The sequence below is a fragment of the Vicia villosa genome, linkage group LG4 (assembly GCF_029867415.1).
Source record: "Vicia villosa cultivar HV-30 ecotype Madison, WI linkage group LG4, Vvil1.0, whole genome shotgun sequence".
Taxonomy (NCBI): domain Eukaryota; kingdom Viridiplantae; phylum Streptophyta; class Magnoliopsida; order Fabales; family Fabaceae; genus Vicia; species Vicia villosa.
Genome location: NC_081183.1, coordinates 188,441,551 through 188,459,240, shown reverse-complemented (window position 1 = coordinate 188,459,240; position 17,690 = coordinate 188,441,551). Strand labels below are relative to the sequence as shown.

At 33.9% G+C, this 17,690-nt stretch overlaps 1 protein-coding gene across 1 annotated transcript; it reads right to left on the bottom strand.

Annotated features, from left to right (window-relative positions):
- Nucleotides 1-1,601: 1,601 nt before the first annotated feature.
- LOC131596436 (probable pectin methylesterase CGR2) lies at nt 1,602-5,425 on the bottom strand. Its single transcript, XM_058869082.1, has 7 exons — nt 5,259-5,425; nt 5,040-5,174; nt 4,914-4,953; nt 4,783-4,824; nt 3,394-3,774; nt 2,671-2,726; nt 1,602-2,578 (listed from the first exon to the last, which is right to left on the bottom strand). Exons 2-7 carry the CDS (start codon nt 5,130-5,132, stop codon nt 2,426-2,428), a joined length of 765 nt encoding a protein of 254 aa, XP_058725065.1. The 5' UTR covers nt 5,133-5,174; nt 5,259-5,425; the 3' UTR covers nt 1,602-2,425.
- Nucleotides 5,426-17,690: the final 12,265 nt, after the last annotated feature.

Below are 17,690 nucleotides of genomic sequence, written 5' to 3'. Positions count from 1 at the left end.
TTAACTTTTTTTCAAAATAATTTAGCTTTGTATTTTTAAAATTTATTTTTATAAATCAAAAAATTAATTGTGACATTTTAAAATATAAATACTAATTATTAAAGATTTTTTCAAAAAGATATATTTAAAAAATAAATTTTATAAATAAATTATTTGTATTAGTTTCAAATTTAAATAATTTTTTTAATTTTGATATAAAAAAAATTTATTGTAAAATTAAATATCTAAAATAATATTTTTTAAAATAACTATTTACACCAATTTTTTTTCTAATTATTATTATTTTTCAAATCATTTAAAAAAAAGCAAAACAATCTGATCTTAAGTCAGTATAAACATTGAATCTTATTGATTTTTTAAGTTGTTAGCATATATATTAATGTTATAATTTTTAACAAGGAGATATAAGCCACCACGTAAATAGTATTATCATGACAAGATAAATTATGAAGGTTTCAACTATTCATAATTTTTTGTTTTTTGCAGAGTATTATCCAAATAAATTGTGACTGCTGAAAAAATTGTGTAAGAAATTATCTAAATAGTAACATCCAAAAAAAAAAGTTAATAGAATAATTTTAATATCCGAACTAAGAAAATGAATAATTTTAACAATTCATAAGATTCAAGAGAAGAGATTTCTCATTGCATCCTTATATCTTGTTCTAAACTTTTGACCAAAAATTAAAAATGTTTCATATTTTATCTTCAGACACATTATTTTCTTATTTTATTTAAAGATTAATTTGAAAGTACATTTTTGAATTTTTTTAGATTAATTCAGAGATATATTTCCAAAAATACACCTAATTCTAAAATGTTATATCTTCATCCACACACAACTACATAGCACAAATTCAGAATGCCAACCGCCGAAGGGATTCTATTGCAATGGTGGCGACATATAGTTAAGGATTATTTTCGATGATGCTTATGAAAAAATTTCTTGAACTATTTTACTATGTTGTTTGAGATCTTTAGCATCACAAGTTTAAAAGTGTTTTGAGATTTTTTTAAGAGAAAGAGAAACAATAGATTAGAAAAACCATAGACATAAAATATGCTGCTACCAACCACCGTTCTTCATCATGTTTGGGATATGTTTTCATGGTGATTAAATTGATGGTTTAATTAGATACGAGCTTAATTGAAATAAAATATTTACCAGAAATTTAAGATGAAGAAAGTAGCACTATAACTCACACGCACCCGAAGCAGTTCCATATTAGGAGAAATAATAGCAGAATCAGATGTATTTTTGGAGAAAAACTCTGAATTAATCTTAAAAGAAAAATCGGAGATTCATCTTCGAACTAATTTTTGACAAACAATAAAATTAATGTGTTTGAAAATGTATCTCTAAAAACACCCTAGAGTAGTTTGAAGTTTTCAGAAGTGCGTCTCAATGCATAACAGGTGCAAAGAGAAATTTGTTAGAAAAATATAGGTAAGATTTAACGCAAAAGTGAGACATTCGTTATAAAAATCCATTTCCACACTATTCCTCATGTATTTTCCCCTCTAATTTCTGATTTTCTGTCTATTGTCTTATCACAAAAATAGAACGAAAAAATCCCTATTATTTTTGTGTTAGAAAATTTATGTCTTGATTGTTCTTGTTCTCATGATTGAAAGTTTTGAGATTTGTGCCTAGAGCTTTATTTGATTTTTATTAATTATATGTTATTTATTGAACATTTCGCTCTAGTTATGAAGATACCGGTGTTTCATTTTATCTCCGACCTCTAAATTTGGCTTTCAATTTTGCTCTCCTCTAAAAGGTGCCATTTTTTTAAATCTTCAATGACTTCTTATTTTGTTCTTTATGTATTTAACTATAATCACCATATTTTTCTTATGTTTCCTCCCAAACATACTATTGTTTTGGCGTTCATTGCGTTCCAAGACAACTATCCATTGTAAATACAGAGAAATTATAGCTTAAGACAGATGTGCAGAGTTGAATTCCAATATATCAGAACATACATAGGTTTATCTTTTATTGCTATTGCTAGGTTTATGCAAACCGAACCTTAATTTGAGACATTTTTTAAATTGTAAAGCACTTAATTTGGAAGAATTGAGTAGTGCAAATATAACAATATTAACTTCTTACATTTCAAGAAACAAAAAAAAAAAAAAAAAGGAGTATATCACTTTAGTACAACATCCACTGCTACTTTAATTATAGATCGATCGCCTAATTCAACTTATAATTTAGTTAAATACCAAATCAAAATGTCCTTTGCTACCAAGAATTGGTATTTCAAAGAATAAATATCTCTATTTTAAGCAACAACAAAAGTGATACCACCATCTATGGCGAATATTTATAAATGAATTAAATTACCTTTATAGAAGAAAATGTTTTAGATGAAAAATGAAGCAGCAACTATCGGTGCTACTCGATTAATCAACTCGCAAATCAATGGAGTGATTTCAAGTGGAATATCTGACATTTTGGAACATATGAACTCTTTGTTGAAGCTTGCTCGAACTTCTTATTTGCGGCTTCGTTCTCCTCTAAGTTATTTTGAAGGAAAAATTTGACCCACCAGGATCCACTCCTCATCTTGGCCTGAAATCAAGCAGAATCAGTTAATTTTTTATTACTAATTTAAGGTTTAAACAGAGGATCAACGACAAAAGCAAAGATAACACATGACTCACCGCTCTTCCGAATTTAGAAACATCTGCTACCTTGGCCTTTTGGTTAGTTGGAATACCTTCAATTGTAGAGAATATCAGAAATCATATGTCAATAACAGGTTCAAATAGAGTGTTTAAGACTACCAACATATGCAATATATAAAAAGCTTGAGCCCCAAGTAACTCAACAAACTTACAAAATCAAATAGAATGATATCCGTGTTAGCTCAAATACACTTTTTCAAACAGCATTTCTGCTTTTAAAATTGTTAGGATTCTTTTTTAAGCTTGTAAAAGTTGCAATTTGAGTGCAATTCAATGTTTAACACATTTGGGAGGTTTGCATTTGTCATTGAAAGGAGAGACAATTCTCTATAGTTTTGGAAAAGTGGGAGATAATCTAACATCTACTTTTCTTGAAAAGGTGAGTCAGTTTGATATCCACTATCCTTCTTGAAAAAAATCATGTCCGTCCTCAAAGAGTCGAGGCATTGAAGTTCAAAAGAAGTAGGAAATGTATGTGATCACTTGTGTCTCTAGTGAATGTCTACCGTTCCGTATAACAGTTAAGTGGGATATATTGCAGGATAATAAATTCCTATAACCTTCATTTCCCCATTTGGTTTGTATAACAGTAATAAACACAAGTGATCAAAGGCAAGTTTCATGCTAAAGAAATCTCTTTACACGGGAAAATAAAGTTTACTCAGAGGCGAGAATCAAAATTCCATAAAATGCTCTTACCGGTAAATATCACTAAGCCATCGGTTGATACTCTCACCAAATCTGGAAGAGTTTTATTGAGGTATTTTGGGGATAGGTAATCCAGAGTATCTGAAACAATTACAAGAGAGAAAGATTTTTGCCTATATGGAAGAGGAAACTTGATATCAGCCACACGCACACTGCCTCTACGGATTAGTGTTTTGCAATTACTATCAGTTTCCTCTACATCATATGGTTCTACACCCCAGGCTTCGGTTTCATCCTCCTTTTGCAATCTTGAGACCACATAGCAAGTATCAGGACCAACATGCAAAACTTTGTGCATGCTATCTCCATATGCTTTCTGTAAAACAGGAATTGCTCGTTGGACCTCTCCACTGCACAAATAATCACCTGCACCTGCAAATCATGTATACTATTACAAAATATGAAACATACTTAATTGGCAAGTAATAGATATTACTAATTATTGGCAATGATTTGACAAAGCTCTGTCTTCCATTTCCTAGATCTTTGTCTTTAATCGGTAACAAGAATCGGGTGCTCATGGCCATAAAAGTTGTCAAATACAATAGAACGCAGCTAAATATATAGACATCACATACACAAGTTGGTTTAGGCGTCACACAATTCTAGAACAGAAAATTGAACATCATCATTTGAACATTCACATGTGAGTTAAAAACTATTAAACTGTCCCACTGCTAGATTTTCTGCCTCGTCATTTTCTCTCTTGAAGCAAAAAGGACCCAAAAAGCATCAAATGGACCCAAAAAGAAACAAGAATCATTGTGCTTTGTTCCGATATAGTGTCTAAAGTTTTTTTTTTTTTTATCATTTTAAGTTACAATAAACCACAAAACACCACATTTGATGCAGCAACCTCATTCACATGCAAATATCAGATGAAATAGGCATCAAATTGCAAGTGACAAATCCCATGCATTCACTAAACATCGCATACATTTAAACGACCTTGCTGTTTAACATTTCAAACTGAAAATTCATCAACAGGATAATTAATTAACTAGAAAAATAAACTAACAGTTGAAGCTTTCCTAATAGAGCACACTTAAAAGTTACAACCAATCAAAAACAATATATTTCGCCGCATAACTATTTTTTCTCTGTAAAAAAAGTGCTAATAATCACTAGAAACTCATAGACACAACCGTGAGTATCAGAGTTCAAACTCTGGTGATGACATCCAACCTAGCAATATCAGATTTTACCAATTGAGCTAAGATAACTATTCCCTTACCAATACCAAATAAGACACAAATTAAAAACAATTAAAATCAGAATAAATAAAACTACATACCAAATTTAAAAAAAAAAAACCACCAAAATAGAAATAATAATAGTATCAATAAGAATATTGAAGCTGAAACAAATCATAAAAAGTACCTTCAACCCTACTAACAGAATCTAAGCGGCCACCAAGTCCACCTATATAAAATAAAAATAAAAACTTAATAATCACCAACACATTATAACAAAAAATAAATAGAAGCAAGAAACAATAACAAGAAACAAACCTGAACCCTTGTAGAAGTATCCAACGATAAACAAAGCTCCCTGCATTGAGAAAACTAATCACAAATCACAAATCACAACGCAAATCTAAATCAACTCACTAACCAATCACACGAAAAATCTCTCACCACGACTATAAGCGCAATTGACAAAAGCGGTGACGATTTCGATTTTCCGTCACCGAATCTTCGAGAAGAGTTTCCCGGCCTTCTTGACATCATAACTCGATTTTCAGATGTTGTTATTATACAAAATTGAATAATCTGAAAAATTAGAGAATGTGATGAATTTATTGAAGAGAGTGAAGATGAAAAGGCGTTGGGAATAGATCTGAAAAGAGGAATTACCAGTGAATAGTGTTAATGGAGTTGCATTATGGAAAAGGTAGATCTGAATTAAAGGAGAGAATGAATGAAAGAGAAAGAGAAAAACAGAGAGTGATTATATGTAATGTTGATGTGAGAATGGGAGGAAAATAGAGAACGGATAGATTTTGATGCTTGATGAAAGTGTCGGTTGGTGCATTTCCAATTGTGTCCAAATCATGATTATTAGTGGGTCATATCTCACTAATATGGGCTTGGGCTTCTTTTGGCACAATACTAGCCAATAATATTTGGGCTTCTTTCTGACAATTTCTTTATAGACCCTTATAACTTCTTACTAATCCATGGCAAAATTTCATAAATGTCCTTATAATTTGAAGATGCATCTTCGAAGACATCAAAAAGCGTGTCTGCATCTCAAGAAAATGTCAGAAAATCAGGCACGACTTAGACAAGGTAGGGAGACCCAGACGACATCGGCTCGACGCGAGCGGGCTGCACAGCTAGCAGCGACACGGGGACGGGGTCGAGTACGAGTACCTGTCCAAATGGATGGGGCTCCTGCAGGTTCCTCATCTAGATCGAGGAGTAGGCTGGCTTGGGAGTCTTTCTCCCGTCAGGTTGAGGAGGATGTGGTGGAGGAACATCATGAGGAGGTGGAGGCGTCTGAGGAGGAGGGGGTACCCGGGGTGGAGGCTCAGAACGATGAGGATGAGGACTACCTAGGAGGGCCTTCAGACACATATTTGTTGATATACTACCATGAGCACGTCGCTCGACGTGTTTGGGAGGGAGAGATAGTTTTTTATTACACTTTATAATTTAATCGTTTTTTATTTTTGTTTTTATTACACTTTATAACTAACATTGTTTTTTGTTTTTGTTGTGACAAGAACGGGCGCCCATAAAATCCGTGAACCATACGCGGAAAACATTTGATCTGTTTAAACCACGGGCTTAGTGGTTTAATGACGTTGCAGCTGGGAGTGGGCTTGGCGGGTTATGCATGACCAAATATAGTACCATCAGTCACGGCATGCAGGGGCATTTGCTGAAAGGTGGGGCATTTGCTGAAAGGTGGCACAAGGAAACTTCGTCTTTCCACCTTCCTGTTGGGGAGTTGACGATCACCCTACATGACGTGGCCTGTCTTCTCCACCTACCGATCCGAGGGAGGTTACCGAACCATTCTCGTATACAGAGGGTTGAGGCCATAGAGTGGATGGTGGACTATTTGGGTATGGACCCAAATATGGAGGATTATAAGTGCAGAGCGACGAGTGGGACACATATCCGGTTCTCTAGCTCGAAAGAGCTTTATGAGAACCACTTGGTGGTGGCAGCAGAGTCCGAGGAGGAGGGTGACGGGATTTTTGTTTAGTATCACCGTGGTTGCGCTATGCGGTGTTGGTTCATGTTCTTGGTAAGTACTACACTCTTTGTAGACAAAAGTGCAACCTACGTCGACATGACTTATCTCCGATACATTATTGATCTAACTACAATTCACGAGTGGAACTGGGGGCCACCATTCTGGTATACCTATACCAGAAGCTGAATGAAGCCTCCAACCGAAAAACCAGACAGTTGACCGGCTCTTGCACACTCCTTACGGTACGTTTCATTTTAATTATTTCACATTTAATTATGGTTCATATTTAATTTTAACATATTATTGTATTTGTGTTTCAGAGCTGGACCATCTCTTATTTCCACCGCATCCACGACTACGCTGCTGATCCCGCTTACATTGATGTTATGCCCAGGGCTGCACGATATGTCCTCCAAAGGGGGAATCAGAAAGTGGGGTCATATCGTGTATACCTCGATCGTAATACTCACGATGACATCCAGCGGATGCCCTACACTGATTACGGTGATGTTATCCCATTTGACCGCATCGCATTATATTCTGGATGGTTGGCATGTGGGACCAACACCATGGTCAGGTATCTGCTGGAGCGGTGCATGAGATAGTTTGAATGTGTGCAGATGATAATGAGGTCTCCGTTTGAGGTTGCTCCTGACACCGTTACCCGCCGGGAGCTCACTGCTATATTTGAGGACTGCGCGCATCATTTGGTGCTTGAGGAGTATCAGCGTATGGTGGCCCAGAGCTGGCACTGTGTAGATGGATACGTGACATGGTTTTATCAGGTGTCACATCCTTTGATGACACTCGATACTCCTGGAGATCCACCTAGGCCAGCACATGAGGAGATCTTGGAAACCAGCAGGGTGAGGATGACCATGCCACTGATCTCCTGCCGATATGCCAGCGGATACAAATGATTAGGCAGGATGCATTGGACAGAGGTATCATTGAGTAGGACAGTCTAGAGGAAGTTGCCATTGTGGAGAGGATGGTCAGTGACGCGGCCAGTGCGGCAGTGTATAAGAGGCAGAGGAGGTCCCAGAGAGTTAGGATTAGGCATACTCAGTAGTAGTTGCTATTTATCTTTTATTCATGACATTTTGTTGGGATGCAATATTTTTACATTTTTGACTTATTTGAACAACTGCCATTGATTAATATAGCCATATTTATTCTAGTTTACGTGTTATTTGATTCTGTTTTGCAATTTTTGTCGAATAATGTAAAATATGAGATTTATCATTGTTTTGAAAAGAAAAAGAAACACTCAGAGCATAATTCGGATATGCATATCCGAAACTGGTCCCTAGGTGTTTTCGGATATGCATTTCTGAAATATTCAAAAAAAAAAATCAAAATAGGATGATTTCGGAGATGCATCTCCGAAATATGAGAAAATATTAAATTGGTGCCTTCGGAGATACATTTCAATAGGCTTTTCACCCCATATGGATGTACAAAGAAATTTTCAAAGCTTATTAACGAAAAATTTACCTATATCCCTACACTTATTTTCATAACTCACTTTTTATGAAATATTCCAACTTTGTCCAGTAATATTTTAATTAAATTATCATTTTTTTGACTATTCATTAAAGTATTTTGAAAATTTGGAGAAGTTTATATAAGTGTGTACATGATAACTGCAATAAATGAATTCCACTGTGTTTTTTTTATAGAATAGCTTGAAGTTATGATATGCAACTTCTATTTAGTTATTTAGTTTTTCTGGAGAACTAATTTAAAAGTTCTCCATTTTGTAATATATGTAGTAGATATCTTCTACACTATTATTTGGTGAGATAATATGCAGGTATCAGAAAATTTGTGGTTAAGTTATCCGGTAAATAAATTTTCTGTTAACCAAAAAATTAATGGTAAGTTATTCGAAAGTCATTTTTAAAAAAAAATTAAACTTTTTTTTTATGTTGCAGCTATGAAAATTCCTTTACAAATATGCGATAAAAACTAAATATGTGTAGATGTCTCTGATTGATTTTCAACTACACAAAGATTCGATACACAGGAAAAATTAATAAGTTGGATTAAAGAGGTTGATTAGAAATAAAGTAATTGTTATCCTCAATCATTCAGATATCGAAATAGGCAAGAGAGAGAGAAACAACAAAGTAATATTTGATTGTGATAAAGGTGGAAAATACAAGGATACAAATAGTGGAACCCAAAGTGCCACTAAGAAATGTGGATTTCCATTCAATATCAAGTCGACTCAGACGAAAGATGGGTCTGGATGGAAGATTGATATAAAATGTGGACTTCATAACAATAGTTTACCTGATAGATTAGAAGGTGATTCCTTTGTTGATAGGCTAAGCACATATGAGAATCAACATGTTGATTTGACATATTTCATGATTGGACATACTCGTTTTTTTTCTTAGGAATTAATTTGGAATCTCTAACTTTTGTGAGAGACTAAAATGAGTATTCACTCTACAAAAAATAAAGCACCCAAAAATGATTTATTACCACGGTTAACGTGAAGGACGTTGTAATATTTTGTTACGAAAGGTCTATTTTGTAGTAGTGTATGATTAATTTCACACTGTTGACTTAAACATAAACAACGCAAAGCAACGAGTGATAATATTAAAAACCAATTAAAATTGCATTTTACTGATCACGATCATACATGAAGATAGGTCGATGAAATCTAACTCCAACAAGTTTTCTCAACTGCTAACACTGAAGTTCAACTTACGTTCTTTTATCCAAATTTCATGAACAAACAAACTTTTATAAACCATCCTTAAAATCATAGAAAATATTGAACGATTTTTTTTGAAAACACATACGTTCCTATTGAGACGATAAAATATACTTAATTTTGCTTACTTAACAACAAAGGTTTAAATAAGAAAAATGATAAAAACTATTATCAAATGTTTTATTAAAGACAAAAATCTTCTATAAACACATCGAAAGAATTTTCAATCATATCAGAAAATATAGAAAGCATACACCTATAAAAAGTAGATGAATTGCACAAATCGAATGACATCTTCTAATAGACAAACACTCCAAATGGGCTGTGAAAGAAGCCTTTTCTGCCCTTTTGTGTATACAACTATTTGATTGTACATGTTTAGAAAACAATAGAAGTCTTGTCTCACTGATGTTTCTAGCACTTGATCCGTGAATAACAACAACGAGTGTTATTTTTTTTAACTTGGTTTATCCAACTTCATGTAATCTATGCACACCCTTCATCATGTAACAGTGTGAGTCTCAATCAACTTGTTTTTCTCACTCCTCACAATTGTCATATCACTTTTTTTGGGAACCCCATGAACCAAACTTATCCAAGAGGTATCAGAAACGTCAATATGTCTACGGTGAGAAATCTTAGTAGATCTCTCACGTGAGCGACTATGTGATTCTGAAAGTTTTTTGTTTTTTTTCCAAAGCATATAGTATGGGTTATTAACTCCAGAAAAATAAAAACTCCCGCAAAATAATGATGAACAATACATTTTTTAATGAATAGTAAAAATAAATAGCGGGGGCTATTTTGTGGGGGTTCAAAACCTCCGCAAATTTGTTAAAAAAACTAGCCAAAAGGGGGATTTTCACGTGAGGGACCTATTAAACACTTCCTTATTAAGGTCTCTCACGGTAGACAACGCCATTAGAAATAGGATAACTAACTTCAAGTAAATTAAACACTTCCTTTTTTCGCTACATATTTCATGATTGGACATACTCGTCTTTGCGGTTGGACGACTGACTTTAATTCCTCATGCTTGTTTTTTTTTGCAAATCTCAAATGTTCGGCCTAAGCGCACATGTGTTCCCTCTTAGAACCCTCAAAAGATTTCCCCTTCCAAGGTGAATAAGGAATTGATAACGATAATTTACTTCATAGAATTCTTTATAAAAAAAGACATACTTCAAGGGGGAGGGAAGCTCTTTTAATCCTAGAAATACATTGTCTATGAACTTCTACTTGGGGCCAAATAAACCCAGCTTGCAATTTATACATAAAAATGTTATGTAGAAGTATCTTAGAATGCTATATATGCCCTATTAGAGAAACTGAATCCTCTCTCTAACTCGTTTCATGCCTGCTTCATGCATCTCTTGTATCCTATGAAGCACGAACACCCGAACACAACTTCGACACTAATAATTTTAAAAAATGATTAAATTAAACGTAAAATCATAAGTGTCAATGCAGGTTTCTGAGACCGTGGTCGACACTGACACGGACACACCTTATTTTAGAGGTGTCGGTGCTACATAACAGGCGTATCTCATGCTGCATTTCTTCCATTTTACTAAAAATTAGTACTTGACAACTACATTCATTCTTCGGTGGCAAAGCTTGCAATGCATTGATGTTATGTTTTTTATTTTTCTATACCATGCGTAAATCTTGAACTCTCTTTTGCTAGCATGATCCACTCAGCTTAACCATTTAAATATGGTGTTTTCTTATAAACCTTCTTGATTGAATCTTGAAACTCTCAATATAAAGTTAAACATTTTGATCATACAATCTTCTACTACTCTTGAAACTTTTAAGATTGAGTAAGGTCCTTATTATTCAATCATTTGAGTTTGTTAGAAGATATTGTTCATTTCTACAAATACAATGATTTTTACTACAAAACCACCAGTTATAGGGACCATGACATGCATCTCCCGATCTTTACAATCAATTACAATAATTTCTTGTTTGGATTTTATAACATAAACCAGGTTGCCATACTTAATAAAACATGCAGGTGCGCTACCGCACATGACCTCAAAATTTAGTTAACCGTAACTAAATAGGACCTTATAAATTTTTGTCACTGTTAAATAGGAACTCTAATTGTTTTGTCATGAATGAACCATGAACCAAGTAATATTAAATAGAATTTCAATGTACATAGAGATCCATGCACGACCTTTGTTGGATTCGTTGCGGTCTAGATCTACTTCATATCACAATTTAATTGATAAATTACAATTTATTGAAACATGAAACTCAATCTAATTTGCTGGATTTTGGGTAATGTAACAGCTGATTCAGATGGCGAAATAGCCGCTAGGTGTAATTTTTATTTTGCATAATCTATATATTAGTGCTTTATTAGGGTTTAATTTCACTGTTCATTTGGGTTGTTCTAGATAATTCAATCTCATTATTGTTGCGCTTTTAGAAAAGTTTTCAAATAGCTTCTAGAATCATCCCTCCACAATTATCCCCAATTCCAATCATTTATTTAAGTTTACCATTACGTCTTTATTTAAATAGTTAAATGTAATTTGATTTATTTTTATTTTGATGCTCTTCATTTGACAATTTTAATTGAGATGTCCGGTCCATGTAACAAATGCTATGGGATGTCTAGATTCATTATTACAAATAATATATTTTGCTATAAATTTTTAACCTCAATCAACGAACAATCCATGTGTAAACGATAAATGATTCACATTTTTTTAAATAAGAATATTATATATTTCCCTAATTATGTTGGCAACCGAGAGGAAATGTTATGGCATACCATCTTTCAAAGGTTTAAACACATTTTATTTTTTATTTTTTATTTATTTATGACCTATTCTCTCAGTTCATCTGACAACTGAGGGGAAATGTTTTGATCAACCTCCTTTAAATTACAGTGACGTCATTTTAGCTCATTGTATTTATATTTTATTTATATTATGACCTATTCCCTTAGTTGATATGACAATCGCGGAAAAAATATGTGTGTTTATTTAACTAACGATTCTTTGTCGTCCATTTATAAAGTAACAGTGGTCATGACTTTGTCAACTCATAAATCGACATGAAACATAAGCTATCCATATGAAACCTACACCAAACAATATATTAGAACATAAGTATCACAACGATTTATCTTAAAATCAGAGTGTAGAGTGCTGAAATGCAAACACTGATAATGAAAACACACTGATAATAAAAATATGGGTTAAATATGTTTTTGGTCCCTGTAAATATTCCAATTTTCACTTTTAATCCTTCTAAAATTTTCCTTTAAACAATGGTCCTCTCAAAATTTTCCGTCTCTAATTTTAGTCCCTACCGTCTATTTGGTCTAACGGAAGCTGGCGTGGCATGCCACGTGGCACGCCATGTCACTGAAAGTCAACACTATAAAAAAATAGATAGATTGCGGGGTTTAAAACCCCTTTAAATAACTGAAAAACAAAAAAAGAAAAAAGAAAAGAGTCTTCTTCCTCCTCTTCCCCTTTCTTCCACCACCCACATCATCTTCTTCCTCTTCTCTTTTTAACTTCCTCATATCGGCAAAGATGAGGAGATGCTTAAAGTTCAGATTATGGTTTGGGCGTGGACCTCTGATTATAATGTTAGCCTTTAATGTTAATTAAAATATTTTTGTCTTTTAGATGTTATCACCATTTTGTTTCTAAATTATAAAAAAAAATTGTTGTACATATTTTGTTTCTAAATTATAAATATATTTGTGAGTGTATGTATTAAGTTTTCATATAATGCAGTCAGTACCTTATGAAAAAATGTCAGTTTCTCAAGTCTCAAAATGATTTATTATTCTATTTTTATGGATTTCAAATTAACATTTTAGCATGCACCATGATAAAAGGTGAAACGTGAAAGAGGGCAGGTGTTGTGATGGCAAGCCAAAGATCAATGTAATTCATGTGAAACGTATGGCCGCATACGGTATCTGTTGTAGTCTGTCATCCGGTTGGCAATCCAAAAGACATACTTTAGAATTTTAACGAAAAAAGATACAAAACTATTGCTCACATCATGATTGCCATCATCTAGCAAACCTTCTAAACCTTAATTTGTTTTTTTAATTAGCTTAATTTGTACTGCTTTAATATTTATAAAAGTATTAGTAGTAAGCTAACATTAATATTCTCAAACTAAAGTTCATAATTATATCACATTAAATTTCATTTGCAAAGCATCTCAGTCTACACCATAAAAAAATCTTACCAAACTAAAGATCTTCTATCACTTTTATTACAGTTATACCACGGTAGATTCCACGTTCGGCATGTGTTGGCTGTTGGATTCTATGTTCGACATCTTCCAAGTTTTATAGTATTGATTAAGGACATTTCCATCAACTCCAACATATACAAGCTATATTTAGGATATCAGTATGACATTAATGAAACCTACCCATGTTCTAATGGCAGGGCCGTCTTTGAGGGCGTGCAAGGCGGCCTACCGCACAGGGCCTCAAAATTTTCAAGGTTAATTTATGGTTAAATGGAGCCTCATAAAATATTTTTTAGCTTAAATCGTGATTATATAAGGCCTCTGTTTGTTTTGTCCTTGCTAAATTGTGATTAACCTACACAGGGTCTCGAAAAACTTGTGACGGCCCTGTCTAATGGGAAGTGTTTGATTTCAGATTTTCCATTGATAAAGCAAATGAGTAAATTCAAAACGGAAAATATAAGCATCTCGCAGTTTCACTGAAAGAATGATATTATGTTGAACTGTTACAATACAACAACTTTAAATTTGTTTTCTATTCTTATGAAAACCAAGCCAAACAAACAAAAAGAGAAACTCATGGAGAGAATACAAAGAACCTTTCCATTCACATTCAAAGAATTTTAAAATCTAAATTTATGGTGAGAAAGTTGGAAAGAAGAGGAAGAAGATAATTAGGGTGGAGGAAGAGAAGGGAAGAGGAGGAAGAAGGCTCTTTTTCTTTTTATTATTGTTTTTCATTTATTTAAAGGGAGTTTCAAACCCCCGCAATCTGTCTTGTTTTTGTAGTGTTGACTTTCAGTGACATAGCGTGCCACTTGACGTGCCACGTCAGCTTCCGTTAGTCCAAATAGACGGCAGGGACTAAAATTAGAGACGGAAAATTTTAAGAGGATCATTATTTGAAGGAAAATTTTAGAAGGACTAAAAGTAAAAATTGAAATATTTATAGGGACCAAAAACATATTTAACCCTAAAAATATTGTATGAGGTAGAACCCATTTCCTAGGATGGATTGTACAACATAGAAATTTATAAGGGTTGGTTCCTTAATGTATCTTCTCTTGTAATTTCTAAAATTATATTCTTTAAAGGATGCTTGTTAAAATGGTTTGCTGTTAGCAAAAAAAGCTTTGAGGTAACTTAGCAATGTTTGTGGTTACGTTGTTATTGTTGTTAGAAATTTTAAAACTCAACAAAAAATACAACTACAACCATGCTTTCCAAACAACATTAAATTTTTTTTTTACAAGCATGTATTGAAGAAAATAATTTTAGCAAATAATATTACAAGAAAAGGAACCAACCTTGATAAAAATATTTGTGTTTTTACGAACCATCCTGGAGAATGATTTTGTAGTTTTGATTTCACCTCGATGGAAAACCAACCAAGGAAAAAAGTTGTTGACTTCACACTAGTGGAAAAACCAACCGAGGGGAAATGTGAGAAGGTTCATGACAATCTTCATTACCCCGCCCATAGAATCGAGATGAAAAAATTGTTTCTTAGTAGTGATGGTGAGTAAATGCACTTATGAGATTGAGGGTCAAGTTTAGTTCTATGTCTCTTAGAACTAGTGTTATAAACTTAACATTAAAAAGTTCTTAGAATAATCAGGAACTTGTTTAAAGCCCATATTGAGGAGGAAATTGGCCTTGTGATCAAATCCATGAGATCCGTCGAAAGAGGAGAGTTCACTTCAAACGAATTCCTAAAGCATGGTGAAGACAACGACATTTAGCGACAACTGACAGTACCAAGATCCCCCAACAAAATGGAGTAGTAGAGATAAAGAACAGGACAATCCTTGAGATGGCGAGGAGCATGCTAAAAAGCAAGATACTAAAAAGGAACTGTGGGTAGAAGTTTTTGCATGCATGGTCTATCTCTCAAACCAATTTCCAACAAGAAATGTGTTGGGAAAACACCACAAGAAGCCTGGAATTTTCTATTTAAGAGTCTTTGGAAGCATAACTCACAATCATGTACCAAATGAGAAAAGAAGCAAACTAAATGATAAACGCAAAAGTACATCTTCATAGTACGACAATAACTCCAAAGGCTACAAGCTCTATAGTCCTGATATAGGGAAGATTATCATCAAACGAAATGTCATTTTCAATGAAGAAGGAATTTGGGATTAGAAATCGTGTAATGAAAATTATAACTTCTTTCCACAATTTTGAAAAAGATGGCGTGGAACTAGAGGAACCAAGAGAAGATACTGCCAGCCTGCCGTCTTCACGGACCATGAGTTTTGAAGAGGGAGAAATATCAAGTGAAATTACTCATCACTTTAGAATTTTTAAAGAGATTTACGAGGTAACCGAAAATATAGACAATCTTACTTTTTTTTGTCTATTTTCGGATTGTGAGACCATAAAATTTCAAGTAGCATTGGATAAGAAGACTTGGAGAACTTCCATGCACAAAGAGATCAAGGTGATAAAGAAGAATGAAACTTGGGAGTCAGCCTCACTTTCAAAAGGGAACAAGGTGATCCGTGTGAAGTGGTTGTATAAAGCAAAGAAGAACTCCGAAGGAGAAGTTGAAAGATACAAGGCAAGATTGGTGGCAAAAGGATATAGTAAAAGAGCCGACATCGACTAAGGCGAGGTATTCGCTCCAGTTTCCCGATTAGAAATTATTGGACTAATCATTTCAGTGGAATCTCAAAACAAGTGGAAGATACATCAAATGGATGTCAAGTTAGCCTTCTTAAATGGGGTCCTTGACGAAGAAGTCAACATTGAGAAACCACAAGGCTACAAAGTCAAGGGAGAAGAAAAAAGGTCTTGAAGCAAAAGAAGGCATTCTACAAGTTCAAACAAGCCCTAAGAGCTTGGAATGTTCGAATTGATAAGTATTTCGATGAGAAGTACTTCATTAAGTCTCTATATGAGCACACAATCTATCAAAGTGCAAGGTGTAGATATTTTGATTGTGTGCTTGTATGTAGATGCCTTGATCTTCACGGGGAACAATACAACCATACTTGAAGAGTTCAAGAAAGAGACAACAAAAGAGTTCGAGATGACCGACATTGGATTCATGTCTTAGTACCTCAACATTGAAGTGAAACAAGAAGATCATTGAATCCTAATCACCCAGAAAGGCTATACTAAGAAGGTACTCAAGAAGTTCAAACACGTTTGAAGCAAACCCTGTCAAAACATCAATGGAATATAGAATCAAGTTGTCAAAGCATGAAGAATGAGAAAGGATAGATCCATCATTCTTTAAGAGTCTGGTTGGAAGCTTACAAAATTTAACATGCACGAGGCATGTCATCTTGTATGCCAACGGAGTTGTCAGTCAATGCATTGAGTATCCAACAATAACTCATCCGAAGGCGGCAAAAAGGATTCTTCGCTACATCAAAGGTACATCAAACTTAGGCTTGTACTACTGTGTTTCTGATGATTACAAGCTCGAAAATATAGCAATAACGACTAGGGCGGAGATGTAGATGACCGAAAAAGCACAAGTTGCTTTAATTTCTACATTAGAAACACAACCTTCACATGGATGTTAAAGAAGTAGAGGATTTTCACTATTTCAACATGAGAGAGGGAGTACGTGGCGACCACTTCTTGTATTTGTCATGCAATATGGTTGCGAAACATGTTAAAGGAGTTGAGTTTGCCGCAAAAGATGCCGACAAAGATATTTGTGGACCATAAGCCAGCAATAACTTTGGCGAAGAACCCAATCTTCCATGATCAAAGTAAGCACATTGACACATGTTATCACTATATTTTAGAGTGTGTTTCTAGCTAGGGCTGTTCATAGAATGGTTCAGTGAGATAACATAATAGAACCGAACCAAACCATAGTAAAAATATACTCAAACTGAACGAAACCGTTTCAATTTACTTAGTAACCGAACCATAATCATTGGTTTGGTATACCATTTTGAAATTTCAAATGGCACAAAAACCATTAAAAGTTAATTTTTCTCAAACCAAACCATTTATTAATGAACCAAATCCGTAAACTTTTTTTTATTTTTATTTTTTAAATTAAAACTTATTAATTTTAGTAAATCTCATTTTCAGTTTTGGTTTGGTTCGTTTATAGTTTCGGTTTGGTTTGTTTTTAGTTTCG